The 19,926-nt window shown below is 40.6% G+C and overlaps 3 protein-coding genes across 3 annotated transcripts; all 3 read right to left on the reverse strand.

The window, feature by feature from the left end:
* Window positions 1-74: 74 nt before the first annotated feature.
* LOC103474232 (extracellular calcium-sensing receptor-like) lies at window positions 75-8,347 on the reverse strand. The gene is made up of 9 exons (XM_081614850.1): window positions 7,381-8,347; window positions 6,891-7,185; window positions 6,693-6,779; window positions 5,532-5,801; window positions 4,611-4,817; window positions 4,259-4,534; window positions 2,706-2,933; window positions 2,502-2,625; window positions 75-2,416 (listed from the first exon to the last, which is right to left on the reverse strand). Exons 1-9 carry the CDS (start codon window positions 7,623-7,625, stop codon window positions 1,506-1,508), a joined length of 2,643 nt encoding a protein of 880 aa, XP_081470976.1. The 5' UTR covers window positions 7,626-8,347; the 3' UTR covers window positions 75-1,505.
* An 88-nt stretch (window positions 8,348-8,435) lies between these two features.
* On the reverse strand, window positions 8,436-14,618 carry LOC145554662 (extracellular calcium-sensing receptor-like). The gene is made up of 9 exons (XM_081614845.1): window positions 13,258-14,618; window positions 12,814-13,108; window positions 12,619-12,705; window positions 11,749-12,018; window positions 11,172-11,378; window positions 10,819-11,094; window positions 10,255-10,482; window positions 10,051-10,174; window positions 8,436-9,965 (listed from the first exon to the last, which is right to left on the reverse strand). Exons 1-9 carry the CDS (start codon window positions 13,500-13,502, stop codon window positions 9,043-9,045), a joined length of 2,655 nt encoding a protein of 884 aa, XP_081470971.1. The 5' UTR covers window positions 13,503-14,618; the 3' UTR covers window positions 8,436-9,042.
* Window positions 14,619-14,747: 129 nt separating this feature from the next.
* Window positions 14,748-19,926, reverse strand: LOC103474263 (extracellular calcium-sensing receptor-like). The gene is made up of 8 exons (XM_008425103.3): window positions 19,552-19,926; window positions 19,370-19,456; window positions 18,495-18,764; window positions 17,942-18,148; window positions 17,057-17,317; window positions 16,613-16,840; window positions 16,398-16,521; window positions 14,748-15,888 (listed from the first exon to the last, which is right to left on the reverse strand). The coding sequence occupies exons 1-8, from the start codon at window positions 19,807-19,809 to the stop codon at window positions 14,966-14,968; spliced, it is 2,358 nt and encodes a 785-aa protein (XP_008423325.3). The 5' UTR covers window positions 19,810-19,926; the 3' UTR covers window positions 14,748-14,965.

The following is a 19,926-nucleotide window of genomic DNA, read 5'->3' on the forward strand; positions in this document are numbered from 1 at the left end:
TTAAGAAAATTTAGCTAAGAGTTAAAGGGGAGGATAAAAGCGTGCTAATTAGAACTTTTATACATCCTCCAAATGTGACTACGTTGTTGTTTAAGTATCTTAATTATTAAAATATATTAAATATTGATGCTACATGGATGATATTGTCAACAGCCACATTGATTTCTTTATTAAAACGTTGTAAACTAATGATCAAATTATTTGCATTTAAGAGCTAGATGTCTGCTAACCAGATCAGGAACGTGACTGTTATTCTTTGCTCAATTTAAAGTCCGGTGCTGCCATCTGCTGGTCAGATACCAAAAGTGCTTTCAAAAAGGTCAATAGGATTCTTTCTCTCCTTACACAGAAAAGTTGGACAAGAGCAGACCTTGAAATGCATTATAACTTTTGAAAATTCTGTTTATGCAGTATGTCTAATTTGTAATAACTGTGTAACGATACATGTATGTTCTGTGCTATTTAAAGTTTTTGCTTCAGTCGCGCTGGGTTGTTTCATTGTCAAGTGTAATTTACTGCAGTTTGACTAAGAATTTACAACACTACAGAGATTAAACAAATGAATATTTATTTATAGAAATGAATTTACATTAAAATTATTACAAAGCAGATGCAGTGATATTTTAAAGGTAACATTTCAGCAAAAAATAAATTCATTAAAATAAACTTTTTGTGGTTCTGATATTTTGTGTTCTAACATTAATTTGTTTCATAAACATCTTTCTCAATAACTTTTCATATTAGTCAAAATTTGTAAATTGATTCCACCTCTTAAAGCATTGAATAGCATCACATTTGTTAATGTGGCAACTACAAACCTCTGCCTACTGCAAAGGAATATAATGATATAGAACAATGTAAAGTAGCACAAGTTTACAAAATAAAATATTCCTGATCAAATCAGAACCAAGAAAGTGTGTGTTGTACTTCTGTATTCAACTCCCCCCCCTTACTCTGACACCAAAAAATATTAATGAGTGCCAATGACTGATCTCTTTTTATGACTGCTTTTCTGATTGGTGTCACATTTTATGATGTACTAATCTGTCAGGAGTGAGCTTCTAGGTGTTCATGATGCAATTCTCCAAGGTTTCCACAGTTCAGGTAGGAGAAATGGTCAAGTCCTCCACAATTAATCATTGACTTCATGAATGAGTGACAAGAAGGAAATCACTACCGAAAAATGGAGCTCAGTCTGCAGCTTGTCACATGCAAACACGTTGAACAGTGACCTGGTGAGAGGAGATGACCATGTGAATGCTTGCACTGCACATTGACCTGCACACACACCGTCCCCCTGTGAAACACAATGCTGGCAGAATCATGTACTTTTTTGTCAGCAGAGATAGAGATGCTGAGCTGATGTGAAGATGTTCAGAGCTACAGAATTTGTTGTCCACCTTCCTGCAGAAAGTATTAAACAAAATCAAATTAAAGTTTTATTGTGCCACACCAAAATGGGAAAGAACATTGAAGGAGACCCTGTACTTTTACAAGCTATTATTTTATTGTTCCACTCCTCTTCCCATCAGAGCTTTCTTTGTGTTTCTTTCTGGTCTCAGCAGAATTATGTAACATTTAGGTCCAAACAGCGCCACCAAGAGGCCAAAGCTGGAGGCCAGGATGGCAAACACCTCCACTGCATCTGCATATTTACCCGGAGAGTTAATGTAGGCAGGAACAAAGGCCACCCACACAGCGCAGAAGATCAGCATGCTGAAAGTGATGAGTTTGGCCTCGTTGAAGTTGTCGGGCAGATTCCTCGCCATAAACGCCAACACAAAGCTGAGAAGAGCCAATACACCAATGTATCCCAGTAACACAGCAAAGCCAATAGTGGAGCCGACTATACACTCATAAACTATCTTATCATTGTGGTATTTGGTGTTTTTATGTGGAGAAGGAGAAGAAGAGACAAGCCAGGCAGTGCAGATTGCTGCCTGAACAGAGGTGAGAACCAGAACGGTTCCTCTCTGCTGTGAAGCACCGAACCACTTGAGACTGGCTCCCCCTCCTGGCTTGGAGGCTTTGAACACAGCCAGAACCACCATGGTTTTAACCAGGATGCAGGACACACAGAGCACAAAGCTGATCCCAAACGCTGCGTGTCTCAGCTGACATGTCCACAGTCTGGGTCGTCCGATGAACAGCAGAGAACACAGGAAGCACAGTTTAAGGGAAAGCAACAGGTTGAAACTGAGTTCTGAGTTGTTGGCTCGTACTATCGGTGTACTGCGGTGATAGATGAAGATCCCCAGAACGACAGCACAGATGAATGTTCCCAGCAGTGAGGCTGCTGTCAAGCAGATCCCTAAAGGTTCCTGATAGGAGAGGAACTCTGTTTGCTTAAGAACACAGTGATCTCGCTGTGGGCTGGACCAGAAGTCCTCTGGACAGCTGAAGCACTCCAAGGAATCTGACAGAAAGGCAGGAAGAAAGTCAAACCGTGTTTTTGTAAGACTACATCGTGAAAAATCCTAATAAAAACTATTAAAACTCACTAGAGTAATTACTGATCATTCCCTCAGAACAAGGGATGCAGTCAAAACAGCACTCAGGTTCCCCCTTCTTTCTTACCACACGAGTTCCTGGAGGACAGTTCTCGCTGCACACTGACCGCGGTGGCTATAGGAGGAAAAATAAGTATACATTTCTCATTAGAGTGACTTTACAAGTTGAAAAAGGGACAAAAAGAAAAGAGTCACCTTTTTCGATTCAAAGTTCCAGAAGATTTTGTCTCCATCAAGTGTGAGTTGTTCGCCATTAAAAGGCGACATTTTTACGTCGCCTACATGTTGAACTTTCGTTTGTCCATTAGGGAGCCAGAGCCAGTTCATGACGTCATATATTGGTAAGGCATCACCATTCTCATCAAATGACACTTGGTCACCAAATGATGTGGTGAAATTAACCCTCTCTAGATAATACACCAGCTAATGGAAGGCAAATGAGAAAATAATAATGTTATCCAGTGCCGTGTTGATGTTGATATGTAATACTATGACCATACTGTAAAAGAGTATAGAATTATTCTTAAAACAATCTTAGAAATGTTTTATGTTGGTAGAGAGACAACCACCTAGCCCTCAATGGGCAGCCGCTTAATCATGGAAGAGACATTTTAGTGCACCAATAAGCTTATAAAGTAAGTTGTCAGAGACTTTATACTCGTGACATGCAGTCCTATCTGAGCCTGAAACACCTCAACTGGTTCCTCTCGATGTAGAGAAACTATGGCTCTACTCAGAGCCCCCAGATGATTGAACTCATCAAACTATTGCTAAGAGAGAGCCCAGATACCTTGTGGGGGGAGTTTGGGTGTACGAATTAGCAGGTCTCTTGATGAAGGCCTTTAAGCTCCATTTATCACCAGTGTTTTGTTAGAAAGTGAGAAAGTCAAACTAATTTCAGGCGAGAGTTGGACTTCGCCATGCTTGCTCTTGTCGTTGGTTTTGTTCATAATCTTTTTGGACAGAATGTCTATTTACAGCCAAGATGTTTGCTGCAATGTCCTCAGGAACACAATTCTGCTTTTTGCAGATGATGTGGTTCTGTTGCCTTTATTATACCATGATCTCCAGTTTTCTCTGGAGTAGACCACAGAGGAGTATGAAGGGTAGCACTGTTGCCTTGCAGCAAGAAGGTTCTGGGTTTGATTCCCGACCCCGGTCTTTCTGCATGGAGTTTGCATGTTCTCCCTGTGCATGCGTGGGTTTTCTCCGGGTACTCCGGTTTCCTCCCACAGTCCAAAAACATGACTGTCAGGTTAATTGGTTTCTTTAAATTCTCCCTAAGTGTGTGTGCGTGGTTGTTTGTCTCTGTGTTGCCCTGCGACATACTGGCGACCTGTCCCGAGTGAACCCCGCCTCTTGCCCGGTCAGCAAAACTCCTGACCCCTTTAAGGGACAAGAGTGCTAGAAAATGGATGGATGGGTGGAATTTTACAGGTTGAGAAAGAAGCGCTGCCCCAAGTGGAGGTGGGTTTGATCCTGGTCTGTCCACCCTTATCTGTGGTCACAAGCTCTAGCTCTAAAGAAAGAGTTTGTTTAGGATACAAGTGGCTGAAATGAGTTTCCTCTCCTCTCCCTTAGAAATAGGGTGAGAAGCTTGGTCATCTGAGTGAGGCACAGAGTTGAGCCACTGCTCCACCACATCAAGAGGATGTTCCTGGAGGAGAGAATGAGGTACATGTCCCTGGGAGGAGACCCAGAGGAAGACCCAGGACAGAACTGTCAAAGACCTGTAACGTTTACTGTACCTGCCATGGTTGAAGTGTTTGCAAAGTTGCACAGCTTTCCTCACTAAAAGGCCCTTTTCCTGGTTCACACCTCAGCAGCTCATCAAGTGCGTATGCCAGAGTGTACACAGCTTTGTAGACGTTGTACTCAGGCCTGAGATCAGAAACGTCTAAGAACTCAGTCTCCACAGCCTTCAAATCCTCGTCTCCAGAGCAAATCCTTCCCCCATTCTCAACCCAGCCCGACGGAGCTGGTGCAAATTTACACTGAAATGTGAATTCCCAAAACTGGTTTGCCTGGAAAACGTAAGAGTAAAAATTTTTTTAAGGATTATCTAATCATCATGGCTACACTTAATGAATGAAAAGTCACCATGCTATTTCCATAGGTGGTGGTGTGTTGTAGATCAGCACGTGTTTGGAGCAGGAAGTCCTTGAGGCCTGGTATCTCTCCTTGACGGATAGCGATGCCCAGTGTGCCCCCGAGGTACGGCATGAGGTCAGGGGTCTGCAGCACGGCAGCTGTGGACCAGGCTTCACTGGCCAGCCACTGAAGGCCTGTCAAGTTCTGCCTCACAACCTGTTTAAGGACAAAACATGAGCTCAGCTAATCCACACAAAATTCCATCTAAAACAATTCCAGTTTATAGATGGAATTGTTTGCCATCTATAAACTCTATAGCTCTGGGTAAAAAAAATAAAATCTTTTAAGCAGAGACATTTTTTGAACGCTTATAATATGAACACCATTTCACAAAGCCTACACCGGTCAAAACTATTCCTCTTTCGTTGTTCATTTTTGTAAGAGTCGCCTATTGCAGTGGAATAAAACTCTTTTCATTACATGAATGTCCTCAAAATGCCTGGTTATTGCTAAAACTACCTTTTAAACTGTTAAAATAATAATAAATAACTTTCTCAGCTTTCAATAAGTACTTCTAAAACTTAGATTATGTTTTTATATTCTCAGATTAAAGTAATTTGATTCAGAACAAAGAAATACTGATTAGATTTGACTGGTAAGGTAATATGTGAGCACTTATCTATTATCCTCAAGTTGTATTTATGTGAGTAGAGGCCCATAGTAATACTTCCAGATTTGTCCCGTGAGCCTTGAATTTGACACTTTGTCTTCAGAGTCTTTAGAAAAGGACAATATTTTTTTTCTACACTGACGTGACATCCAGTGGTGTGTGTTTTTTTTTTTTTTTTTACTTCCCATGTTGTTGTTGCTCACATGCTTGATTCTGACACTTTATACTTTTAGGAAAAACAAATAAGTGTTAAGACCAACCTCCTCCATGAGGTTAATGATCTGACCCTCATGCGCAAACACAACAACAACGCGGGCCGTGGATTTCCTCATCACATCCACGATCCTCTTGAATTCATTCAAGTCTTTTTCCCAGGGCAGAATCTCCACATAGGCCAGACAGCCTCCTCCAGACACACCCAGGTCAGAGTTGAAGGAGCGGGCGGCTTCCAGCCCGTAGTCATCATCACTTATCAGCAAACCCGCCCAAGTCCAGTCAAAGTGTTTCAGTATCTGAAGCATGGCATTCACCTGACAACACACCGAAAGAAACTCACTCAACAGGTTTTAAAGGTAATCGATCAGCATGCAGTTAGCATCAAATTTCCTCATGTTTGGTATGTTTTTTTGTTGTTGTTTTCTTGTTTAGACCAGGAGGTTTGACTGATTGAAATTGACACAGATTTCTTCTGAAGATGTAAATAAAAACGACTCCTTTTGAAAAATAGTCTCAACACATGCAATGTGGAAAATTATTTATGCTACTCTTGTTGATGAGTGGAAAACTTTTTTGTCATTACAGCAATCAAATTTGTCATACATGTGCTCATGATATTTTCTTTAAATGAGATAATCCATGCTCTGTAGAGAGGTTTACGTTTTGGAGGTTGGAAGGCCTCCTTACTGTCCACCTCATGTTTACCTCAGATTCTCTGTTGGACTCTTCAAAACATTAACATCACTTCAATTCAGAAGAAAAAAAAACGCGGGTCGAATTAAAACATTGCTTCTGTGCATAATTTTGCCAAACTATTGTGAAAAAAATGAAACTATCCACTTATGTGATAGCACTCAGTGAAGTATAAAAAAAATCTTGAGCAAGATTGAGATTATAATGTTGCTTTGAGCTCTGATATTCAGAATTAGCACGACTTTTATATTGTTGTACCAAAGAACAAAATAAGTAAAAAACAATAGTTGAAGACAGTCTGTCAGACTGAACATCATCTAAAAAACATACTACTTCCAGAGCAGCAAACAGAAAATCTCATGATATTTTCACAAGAATTACAATGACACAAACATACCTTACCACAGTCATGTAAAACTTCTAATTTTTTTAGTTGAAATGAACAGATCAAAGGACACATTTTTTCACTTTTTCATGTCATTTCCTTTCATTCCAAACTTTTTTTTTTTTACCTGGAAAGCGTCACTCGGGATCGTCCTGAAGAATGAAGGAAACCTCTGCCGATCACTTAGACAGGCACATGTGGCAAAATAACTCACCTGTGAAAGAATCAGACTAAACTTTTAAAACCAGAGAGAAATCATCTCCTTCCATCATTACATTTTACATACAGACAAATCTGTTATTAGACGGTAAAGCTGGACACTCACCATTGGCACTCTGTACAAACCCAAGACAGTGGAGATGGCAATCGTGCGTGTAGAGGAAGAATCTCCCACAAGCCCCACAATTGGAGGGGCTCCTTCACACGTCTCATTCAGCACAACATGCTCCTCTTGACCGCTGATTAATGCCAGCGCTGCACGAAATCCAACTCCGAGAGTGAGACAGCTGTCGTAGAGACTGTACCCTAAAGTCACGTTGGGTAAAAGCTGATCGTCTCTGTTGATCTCATCAATGGCAAAGGCCATGGTCTGAGCCTTTCGAAACCCTAGAAAATCAAAACTGACGCAAAGAAACAAAAGGTTTGATGCTGAAAAGTATAACAGTTCATTTTCTTAAATCTAGGAATCAAAGAGGAAAAAAAAACTATAAAACTACTTGAATAATCTATCCAGAATATTTCTCAGATGATAACACCCGATTCTCAAATGCTCAAGACAGCCTTTCTTGCTTTGGTTTTCCTCCTGACACACCTACCTGTGGCATGTCAGCTGTTGTGGCTCGGCGGTGAATAACTGGTCAGGAAACACGGAGAAGAAGTGGACCTGAAACAGCCCTCCGAGTATCAAATCTCCAGCCTTGTGCATGTCGTTTAGATGAAATTTTCCCTGTAACAGACAGGAGGTGGGAAACAAAGAGGAGGGCGCAGAGGAAAAAGCACCAGAGTGCAGCAGTAGAAGAAAGAACAGGCTTGGGCGCTTTAAGTTTTGCGTCATATCCATTTCGTTGAGCCTGGTCGATGCGTTTCAGTGCTTCCTCAACTGGTTTTATTGACTACGCTGCCCAGCAGGGCAGAGGAAGAGCAGTGGGCAGGGCCTGTCATGCATTTCAGTCTTACCTTGAACTTAACCATCATTAAGTTGGTTAAAAGTTCAGAAAAATGTTAAATTTTAATATCTATGGCCCTGATTGATCATATATAGGCCAAAACAGCAAAAACCCAGCCTGTTGTGATTTGAATGTGTATTATTAGTCAAATTTTACACACGTTAAACTTGTATGAATTTTAAATACTTCAGTGGAATTAAAAAGGGACATGGCGACATGACTCCAAGCTCAGTTTTAAGCACAGGTATAAGATAGATATTTGAAAATGTAGTACTAATCATCCAGTACAGTAAAAAAAAGGCTTTTGGAGATATGTCCAAAGACCAACAGCAAGTCAGCCATTTTGGGTCAAAGAGTAAATTTAAGGGTTTTTGACATTTTAAATGTCAAATTTTGACAAACACCGCACAGGCAGAGGCGGTCGTAGTCTGTTTGGCTCCCTGGGCGAAACACATTTCAGGCCCCCTCTCCACAAATCTGTACCCAATAAAAGTAATGCTTCAATTGTTGACTGTGTGTCCTATCACTTTGTATTTTTTTGGGTGTTTTGATGTAAAGCACCTTGAATTGCGTTGCTGCTGAAATGTGCTAAACAAACAAACTGGAGAACTGGTGGATTCACATCTTTTGATTCTCTACCTAATTTACACAGCAAACTTTCACCATCAGTCAGTCAAGTCAAGACAGAATTTGCTTGATGTATATATTTTTTATTTTCACAATTTACCAGGATCTGACGACAACAACCACAATTCAACTTAAAGGAAGTTAAAGTTGGGAGATCACGTTTATCTTTCATTTATCTATTCAAATTCACAATTTCATGCTGTAGTTTCTTATATGTTAATATTATAAGGGTCAGAGTTTTCTTTTCATAAGCAATTAAATTGATTTAAAATAAACTGCATTTCCATAGCAATGCAGCCATAAAAAAACAAAAAAAAAACTACAAATATGTCATCACACAAGAGAGAACAGAAAGTGATACTACTGGCTCAGAGTTTATGTGTTTAGCTGTGTTTGTTGTTAGAATGAGTTATTGCTGCACTTAATGCTTTACTTCGAATGATGATCGATGATGTAGAAATTTTATACCAAGATTCAATAATTCTGTTTCAGCAATCATATCAGTCCATCAGATTACAGAGTCTACCATGAATTTAGGAAGATATTCATGTTTGCCTAGTTTAGATAGTTGAACAAATTTGGATTTCGGCCTGTACACTGGAAGTAAACATTTTGATTCAGATCTGACTCTTTATCTAAAACTTTTGGTGTAGTTTCTTTGCAGTTCAATCACCCAGCAGGTTTTTACCTTTCAGTAGTTCCTATCGCGCTTCGCCCCATCAGAGCTTTCTTTGTGTTTCTTTCTGGTCTCAGCAGAATTATGTAACATTTAGGTCCAAACAGCGCCATCAAGAGGCCAAAACTGGAGGCCAGGATGGCAAACACCTCCACTGCATCTGCATATTTACCAGGTGAGCTGATATAAGCAGGAACAAAGGCCACCCACACAGCGCAGAAGATCAGCATGCTGAAAGTGATGAGTTTGGCCTCGTTGAAGTTGTCGGGCAGATTCCTCGCCATAAACGCCAACACAAAGCTGAGAAGAGCCAATACGCCAATGTATCCCAGTAACACAGCAAAGCCAATAGTGGAGCCGACTATACACTCATAAACTATCTTATCATTGTGGTATTTGGTGTTTTTATGTGGAGAAGGAGAAGAAGAGACAAGCCAGGCAGTGCAGATTGCTGCCTGAACAGAGGTGAGAACCAGAACGGTTCCTCTCTGCTGTGAAGCACCAAACCACTTGAGACTGGCTCCCCCTCCTGGCTTGGAGGCTTTGAACACAGCCAGAACCACCATGGTTTTAACCAGGATGCAGGACACACAGAGCACAAAGCTGATCCCAAACGCTGCGTGTCTCAGCTGACATGTCCACAGTCTGGGTCGTCCGATGAACAGCAGAGAACACAGGAAGCACAGTTTAAGGGAAAGCAACAGGTTGAAACTCAGTTCTGAGTTGTTGGCTCGTACTATCGGTGTACTGCGGTGATAGATGAAGATCCCCAGAACAACAGCGCAGATGAATGTTCCCAGCAGTGAGGCTGCTGTCAAGCAGATCCCTAAAGGTTCCTGATAGGAGAGGAACTCTGTTTGCTTAAGAACACAGTGATCTCGCTGTGGGCTGGACCAGAAGTCCTCTGGACAGCTGAAGCACTCCAAGGAATCTGACAGAAAGGCAGGAAGAAAGTCAAACCGTGTTTTTGTAAGACTACATTGTAAAAAATCATAATAAAAACTATTAAAACTCACTAGAGTAATTACTGATCATTCCCTCAGAACAAGGGATGCAGTCAAAACAGCACTCAGGTTCCCCCTTCTTTCTTACCACACGAGTTCCTGGAGGACAGTTCTCACTGCACACTGACCGCGGTGGCTATAGGAGGAAAAATAAGTATACATTTCTCATTAGAGTGACTTTACAAGTTGAAAAAGGGACAAAAAGAAATGAGTCACCTTTTTCGATTCAAAGTTCCAGAAGATTTTGTCTCCATCAAGTGTGAGTTGTTCACCATTAAAAGGCGACATTTTTACGTCGCCAACATTTTGAACTTTCGTTTGTCCATCAGGGAGCCAGAGCCAGTTCATGACGTCATATATTGGTAAGGCATCACCATTCTCATCAAATGACACTTGGTCACCGAATGATGTGGTGAAATTAACCCTCTCTAGATAATACATCAGCTAATGGAAGGCAAATGAGAACAGGGTACAACAGAGTTAGTTGTTGTATGATATCATGTTGCTCTTTTACCTGCACTGTAAGACGTGATTGTCGTAAGAAGTTTCTACTAAGTTTTAGCTGAAGAGAAATGAATGCCAAAAATTTTTCACAAAATGTGAAAATCATTTTTGTCTTTTCTTCTGCTTTGCACTGCTTTATCACAACAAATTGGAAAGAAATTCAAACAATTTTAGGGTTGCAACAACACAATATAAATATATTAAAATCTAGGGTCATGAATACATCTTAAAGAGTCTTTATGTTTCATTGTCAAAAACCTGTAACGTTTACTGTACCTGCCATGGTTGAAGTGTTTGCAAAGTCGCACAGCTTTCCTCACTAAAAGGCCCTTTTCCTGGTTCACACCTCAGCAGCTCATCAAGTGCGTATGCCAGAGCGTACACAGCTTTGTAGACGTTGTACTCAGACCTGAGATCAGAAACGTCTAAGAACTCAGTCTCCACAGCCTTCAAATCCTCGTCTCCAGAGCAAATCCTTCCCCCATTCTCAACCCAGCCCGACGGAGCTGGTGCAAATTTACACTGAAATGTGAATTCCCAAAACTGGTTTGCCTGGAAAACGTAAGAGTAAAAATTTTTTTAAGGATTATCTAATCATCATGGCTACACTTAATGAATGAAAATGTCACCATGCTATTTCCATAGGTGGTGGTGTGTTGTAGATCAGCACGTGTTTGGAGCAGGAAGTCCTTGAGGCCTGGTATCTCTCCTTGACGGATAGCGATGCCCAGTGTGCCCCCGAGGTACGGCATGAGGTCAGGGGTCTGCAGCACGGCAGCTGTGGACCAGGCTTCACTGGCCAGCCACTGAAGGCCTGTCAAGTTCTGCCTCACAACCTGTTTAGGGACAAAACATGAGCTCAGCTAATCCACACAAACTAGATCAATTAAACCGAAACAAAATCAAACAGTTTAATGATTTTAAAAGCAATCACAGCAGGAGTTAAAGACTAAAAAATGTGAACCAATTTCAAAATATATATTTTTTCCATCTAGGAAATAACTCCAGGGTGAAACAATATTTTAAGCTGAGACAAGTTTGATAACACTGAATATCATCTTGCAAATCTCACTCTGGTAAAAATGTGCTATGTCTTATATCAGTTGAGTTGCTTGAATCTTTTCTGTTATGTTTTGCTAAATTGGTGGCTTTAAAAATGTATTCATCGTTTACCATAAAGAGAAACAAATCATTTTTAAGACCAACCTCCTCCATGAGGTTAATGATCATACCCTCATGTGCAAACACAACAACAACGCGGGCCGTGGATTTCCTCATCACATCCACGATCCTCTTGAATTCATTCAAGTCTTTTTCCCAGGGCAGAATCTCCACATAGGCCAGACAGCCTCCTCCAGACACACCCAGGTCAGAGTTGAAGGAGCGGGCGGCTTCCAGCCCGTAGTCATCATCACTTATCAGCAAACCCGTCCAAGTCCAGTCAAAGTGTTTCAGTATCTGAAGCATGGCACGCACCTGAAAACACACCGAAAAAAACTCACTCAACAGGTTTTAAAGGTAATCGATCAGCATGTAGGTAGTATCAAATTTCCTCATTCCTTTGGTGTGTTTTTTTCTTTTCCATTTACATAAAAAGTTTGTTTCTGATGGGAAATAATAAAGATTTAAACCAAGGATATCAAGAAAAAAAATCATTATTATTTTGTTTAAATGGTAACATTTTGATTTATACCCTTCTTGTTCAGTGGAAAAATCTAAAATTTCTTATAGGTGCTGATAAGTTTTTTTTCTCCATCTAGATCATTCATGTCCTGCAGAGAGCATTATCCTTTTGAGGTTTTGGAGGTTGTAAGGCCTCCTTACCATCAACCTCATCTTTACCTCCCAAAACATGATCATTTCCACTCAAGGAAAAAAATAAATAAAATAATAACGCTGGTCAAATAAAAAGATTGCTTTAAATTTAAATCTGCCAGTCGTGTGAATAATTTTGAGTCCAATTTTACTTTCATTTTGTATGAAATAAAGAATTTGATTGGTCAAACAAAGCAAATGTTCACTTTTTCATATTTTCGTTCATTTCAAAGTTTGTTTGTTGTTTTTTTTTTTTTTTACCTGGAAAGCGTCACTCGGGATCGTCCTAAAGAACGATGGAAACTTCTGCCGATCACTTAGACAGGCACATGTGGCAAAATAACTCACCTGTTAAGAATACACATTGCACATTCTTACATCTTTTTAAAGCTGTTTCAGTCGTTACATTTTACATACAGACAAATCTGTTATTAGACGGTAAAGCTGGACACTCACCATTGGCACTCTGTACAGACCCAAGACAGTGGAGATGGCAATCGTGCGTGTAGAGGAAGAATCTCCCACAAGCCCCACAACTGGAGGGGCTCCTTCACACGTCTCATTCAGCACAACATGCTCCTCTTGACCGCTGATTAATGCCAGCGCTGCACGAAATCCAACTCCGAGAGTGAGACAGTTGTCATACAAACTGTAGCCCAAAGTGACATTGGGCAAAAGTTGAGAGTTTCCGTTGATTTCATCAATAGCAAAGGCCATGGTCTGAGCCTGTCTAAATCCCAACAGATCAAAACTAACACAAAGAAAACAAATAAGAGTTAAATGATATAACTATGCCAAATACTTCTCACACAAACGACTGTGCTTCTCATACTCAGCACAGTCTTTCTGCTTTCAGCACCTTTCCTGGTTTCTCTGTAAATGTGCCTCCGACACACCTACCTGTGGCACGTCAGGTGCTGTGGCTCGGCGGTGAAGGACTGGTCAGGAAACACGGAGAAGAAGTGGACCTGAAACAGCCCACCGAGTATCAAATCCCCAGCCTTGTGCATACCGTTTAGATGAAACTGTCCCTGTAACAGACAGAAGGAGGGAAACAACGAGGAGGGCACAGAGGAAAAAGCACCAGAGTGCAGCAGTGGAAGAAAGAACAGGCTTGGGCGCTTTAGTTTTGGCATGACAGTCATTAGATTTAGCCTGGTTGTGATGTTTCCCTGCTTTCTCCAGTTTTTATTGACTACGCTGCCCAGCAGGGCAGAGGATGGCGAGTGGGCAGGGCCTGTTATGCTGATATGCTTTCCTGGCCTTTTATTTGCTAAATACTGACTAATTTGATCATGATCATTTGAGCATCAGCAGAGCAATGAGTGATATTTTTACTTCTTTTTATGAAGAAAAACAAGCATCTACGTTTAATGCTTTTTAAAAATACAGATTTGAATCTATTTACAAAGTCGCAGACAATTTAAGACATTCATGGACTTATTTTGGTATGAAAACAGAGAGAAAAAGAAGACAGTGCCCTCCAGGTAACATGCCAACATATTTGCCATGTCGTCTTTGTCACCCAACGTCTATAATTCTACATTTATTCAAAACCATGTTGAAAAAAATGCTGAATAATTATTTTTGCTAATTACATAAAAGATAGAAAAAATTTTAAACTACATAACTTTTAGGTAACAGCTGCAGAACTGTGCGGCACAGATAGTAACAACCAGAATATCTATTGCGAAAAGGCTCACAGGTTTATAACTGACAGGAAGTGGCTGTATGAAAAATAAAATAATCAGCCTAAGACATTTCGATTTTAAAAATAAGTATCAAAACATTTTATATACAGCCTGTGGTGAATGTTTCAAAGGGTTGAACCAGTAAATTATATGTTGTGATGATACTTAAGAAAAGCTAAAGACATAAAATCCTTTTATTTTAAAGCATGAATCTCAGAAAAATAATTCTCAGCTGAAAATAAAGCCTGACCTGACTGCAACAATTACTGGTAGGGAGATAATGTGCCACCTAATAATTACAGAGAGAATATTTTGCTAATGGTTAAGAAAATTAATACTCACTTCAGAATGATTAGACTTTTGATTAATGAGGTAGCAGAAACATTTTCTTTCTCCGGTTTGTCCACATTAAGACATGAATAATGCCAGAAATTAAAGAAGAGCTCCCCCATATTTAGCTGATTTATCTTTAATTAGTTTTTTTATGTTAGGCCAGCTACAATATTTGTTTAACAATGGCTTCTCATTCCTTGATTTGTCCCTGTAAGATCTTTACACTTACCCTGAGTCTTCTGTTTTTTTCTGATAAAGCAGAATTTATAGGGCAATTAAAACATTAAATCAGATGGGGGGGAGGTTCTGTAGCTAAATGCCACCAGAGGTTGAAAAAACTGTGTAAATAATCTGAGTTGATCCAAGTTACAGATTTGAACAAAGAAGCTCAAAAGCTTTTAATCCCGTCCCATTACAAAATTACACAATCGTTTCGCTTGCTCCTCATTTTTTGTGCGTGGAATATTCAGAAAGTTAAGTTATGTGAAAAGCTTTGTATTGAATTCGAGCTTCTTTAATCTTACAGCATTCATGTTGCGGTTGAATTAAACTTCTTCGAAGCAGTTCACTTCCCCCAACATCTTTTACCTTTCAGTAGTTCCTATCGCGCTTCGCCCCATCAGAGCTTTCTTTGTATTTCTTTCTGGTCTCAGCAGAATTATGTAACATTTAGGTCCAAACAGCGCCACCAAGAGGCCAAAACTGGAGGCCAGGATGGCAAACACCTCCACTGCATCTGCATATTTACCCGGTGAGCTGATATAAGCAGGAACAAAGGCCACCCACACAGCGCAGAAGATCAGCATGCTGAAAGTGATGAGTTTGGCCTCGTTGAAGTTGTCGGGCAGATTCCTCGCCAGAAATGCGATCAGAAAGCTGAGAATAGCCAGTAAGCCAATGTAACCGAGTAACACTGAAAAACCAACGGTTGAGCCAACGACACACTCATAAACTATCTTGTCATTGTGGTACAGAGTGTTTTTATGTGGAGCGGGTGAGGAGGAGACAAGCCAGGCAGTGCAGATTGCTGCCTGAACAGAGGTGAGAACCAGAACGGTTCCTCTCTGCTGTGAAGCACCGAACCACTTGAGACTGGCTCCCCCTCCTGGCTTGGAGGCTTTGAACACAGCCAGAACCACCATGGTTTTAACCAGGATGCAGGACACACAGAGCACAAAGCTGATCCCAAACGCTGCGTGTCTCAGCTGACATGTCCACAGTCTGGGTCGTCCGATGAACAGCAGAGAACACAGGAAGCACAGTTTAAGGGAAAGCAACAGGTTGAAACTGAGTTCTGAGTTGTTGGCTCGTACTATCGGTGTACTGCGGTGATAGATGAAGATCCCCAGAACAACAGCGCAGATGAATGTTCCCAGCAGTGAGGCTGCTGTCAAGCAGATCCCTAAAGGTTCCTGATAGGAGAGGAACTCTGTTTGCTTAAGAACACAGTGATCTCGCTGTGGGCTGGACCAGAAGTCCTCTGGACAGCTGAAGCACTCCAAGGAATCTGACAGAAAGGAGAATTATGTATCATAGGTGCAGACAGATGAAAAAAGCAAAACAAAAAAGAGGCCTCCTCATTAAATATTCAGTTCTTAATCAACAAATGTTTCCATGGTAGTGTCTAATGGATTTTTTGTGTGTTTTGAATCCCCCCCACCCCCTGAATAGATTTAATTCCAAAAATTAAATTAAATGCATTTGTAAGGCATGAGCCTTATTAATGCATTCCACAAAAGATATAAATAAAGATGCCTTTAGCTGTAGCTGTTGTTAATCACCCTCCATGCGTAAAGCCTAATTTATTATGCATCTTAGATTAACATTTTACAAGGCATTATATTCTGTTTTATTTATTTATTTTTACTCATAAGATTTCAATTTAAATGAGCAGAAATTATCCACGTGTCCAAACGTTGCTGTAGTAGAGTGTGCTCATTTCCCCCCCCACACCTTTGTTTAATGTAATTTTTTTTAAAACGATGCTACCAAAGTAGCTCAAGTATAGATACTCACTGGTTTTGTTATTGACCTTCCCCTCAGAGCAAGGGACGCAGTCAAAACAGCACTCAGGTTCCCCCTTCCTTCTCACCATGCGGGTTCCTGGGGGACAGTTCTCGCTGCACACCGACCGCGGTGGCTGAAAAAGAAAAAAGAAAATACGTACATAACGTATTATAAACTACACCCACCGAAACTGTAAATGTGAAAAAAAGAGAGAAAGGAGTCACTTTTTTCGATTCAAAGTTCCAGAAGATTTTGTCTCCATCAAGTGTGAGTTGTTCACCACTGAAAGCTGACATTTTAACCTCGCCGACATTTTGAACATTTGTTCGTCCGTCGGGGAGCCGGAGCCAGTTCATGACGTCATATATCGGTAAGACGTCGCCGTTCTCATCAAATGACACTTGGTCACCAAATGATGTGGTGAAATTGACCCTTTCGAGGTAGTACACAAGCTAACAAACAGCAAATCAGACAAGATTTTATAATTTTTTTTAAATATCTTTGTAACAGAAATGTGTTCAATAAATCTCAAATTCCTCTAACATTCAGAGAGTTAAAAAAAAAGGAGTATCTGGGCTTTTATTTTACAAATGTAGCTGTCTATCAGTTTCATTTTGCTCCGCAATAAGAACCTGTGAAGTAGTCAAAAGTAGTCAACCTTCTTTTACCTGCCACGGTTTCAGTGTTTCCGGAGCGGCGCAGCTTCCACTTCCTGGTTCGCATCGCAGCAAATTGTGAAGGGCGTGTGCCAGAGCGTACACGGCTTTGTAAACGTTGTATTCGGGCCGGAGGTTAAAAATGTCTAAGAACTCAGTCTCTACCGTCCTTAAATCTTCTTCTCCAGAGCAAACTTGCCCTCCGTTTTCAACCCAGCCTGCAGGCGGCGGTGCAAATCTGCACTGAAACGTGAACTCCCAGAACTGGTTTACCTGAAATGCATCAAATCTTTACAACGTGTCACTTATGAATATGGCTGGACGATAAATCAACAACAATATATACTGTGATAGACACATGATCAAGATCAATAGGTTATACATCCGATAGAATTTTCAATAAATGTACAGAACTCTGAGCTGGAACAGCAAAGCATTCTGGGGGATGTAGGCAGAGGAAGGCCTGCTAAGCAAGGTTGGTGGCATCAAGTAACTCCCTCACTGTTTGGTTACCTAGCAACAACCTGTTGAGTATCAAGTTGTTGCTAGGAGCAGCTTAAGGTTTCAGAACCGTGTCTCTAAAGAAAACCTACATTGGCTTAAAGTGAAAACGGGACAAAAAAAAAAGTAACGTCACAAGTTTGGCAGTATTTCAGACATTTAAAGGAAAAAAAAAAAAAAAAAAAAACTAATCTAAAAATATTGATATTGACTGATATGAAACACATATCATAATATAGGTGTTTCATATACCTATATTATGTATATGAAACACATATACATAATATAGTGTTTCATATACATAATGAAACACTATATTAGACATAATATAGTGACGATGTCGCTTCTTCAGCCACATCGTCCAGCCTGCTTGTGTAAGTATTTGATAAATCTCACCATGCTACTTCCATAGCTGCTGTTGTGTTTTATATTAGGATTGATTTCCAGCAGGAAGTCCCTGAGGCCTGGTATCTCTCCTCGACGGATAGCGATGCCCAGTGTGCCCCCGAGGTATGGCATGAGGTCAGGGGTCTGCAGCACGGCAGCTGTGGACCAGGCTTCACTGGCCAGCCACTGAAGGCCTGTCAAGTTCTGCCTCACAACCTGTTTAGGGACAAAACGCAATGTCAAATTCTAACTCTACATATTGTATAGAAAGTAACTAAATGAAGAAATCTGTAAAATAAAAAATAATGCGTATGATTGTCATTGGACAGTAACATGATAGCCAAAAATGTACTGTTTTGTGCTTGAGGCCGTATGTTTGGATGTCACTATTAAATATCTTAAAACCTTAGGTTTTAAGATATTCTTTCAGGGATTTAGATTTAGATTACAGTGACGCAACGTCTCGGTTTTAGAACAGAATTATCCGTCTCACTTCTTTAACCTCTGACCGTCTCTGAATCCACCCCGAATGGAGGCCAACGTGAGAAAAGACAAACGTCACCTCCTCCATGAGATTGATCATGTGGCTCTCGTGTGCAAACACAACGACCACCCGAGCCGTGGATGCCTTCATCACGTCCACGATTCTCCTCAGCTCCGGCGCCTCGTTGTCCCACGGCAACACCTCCGTGTAGGCCAGGCAGCCTCCGTCAGACGGACTCAGATCAGACTGAAATGACTTGGCGGCGTGGAGCCCGTAGTCGTCGGCGCTGATCAGCAATCCCACCCAGGTCCAGCTGAAGTGCTTTAGGATCTGAATCATAGCATTCACCTGAGGAGGCATGGAGTGAAAGGGAACATTTTGTAGAAAATCTGATGAGAATGAAATTCGGAGGAAATTACAGGACTCGTGATTGCCGCCTAGGAGATTTCTACATAATGTTTTAGAATTGCCCAATTATGTCTAACTTCTGGACCCATGTGAAATTTCTAACATTTCTACTCCTGTTTTTTTTTTTTTCTTTACTTATTGATATTTCTGACATCTCTCTTAAACAAATTCAACTTAAATTTTTCTGGATTCACATCTGCTAAGAAAACAATTACATAATAAAGGGTTTACACCTGATACGAAGCCTGTAAAGAACTGCTAACCTTTAACATACAACTCAACAAGGTCTCTTCTAACATAACTCAGTGGAGTCAGTAGCTATCATTGTATGCACATTTGCTACTTGATGTTATGTTTCTTTTTCCTTTCTTAAGCATTTCAATACATGCTTAATATGCTTACAACCTTGTTGAAAATCAGTAAAATGTTGATTACAAAATAAAGAATGTTTCACGGGAATCAATCTATTTTTCTCTGCTCTCATAGACGGATGTTTTTTTTTAATTGATTTTCTTTTCCTGCAATATTTGTTGCATAGATTTTACCTGGAAAGCATCACTTGGTATCGTTCTGAAGAAGGACGGAAACTTCTGACGGTCACTTAGACAGGAACATGTGGCAAAATAACTCACCTGTTAAAAATACACATTTTATACATGTTTTTTTTCTTTTTAAAACAATAATAATTATTTTTTGGACCAATTAGTCGGTAAAACTGAACACTCACCATTGGCACTCGGTACAAACCCAACACGGTGGAAATGGCGATGGAGCGCGTGGAGGATGAATCCCCCACAATTGCCAACACCGGGGTTCTTGAACAGTTATCCTCCATCACAATCTCCTCCTCTTGTCCGCTTATTAACGTCAGCGCTGCACGAAATCCAATTCCCAGTTTAGCACAGTTGTCGTACACGCTGTATCCCAGAGTGACGTTGGGCAAGAGCTCGGCGTTCCTGTTGATCTCATCTACTGCAAAAGCCATGGTCTGGGCCTGCCTAAATCCTAGAACGTCAAAACTAAAACAGCAACACAACGGGTGAAACAATGAAAACACAACAGAGGTTTAAAGCTAAACATTTTGTCGAAGCAAAAATACACA

Source organism: Poecilia reticulata, chromosome 13, assembly GCF_904066995.2.
Source record: "Poecilia reticulata chromosome 13, P_reticulata-male-v2, whole genome shotgun sequence".
Classification (NCBI taxonomy): domain Eukaryota; kingdom Metazoa; phylum Chordata; class Actinopteri; order Cyprinodontiformes; family Poeciliidae; genus Poecilia; species Poecilia reticulata.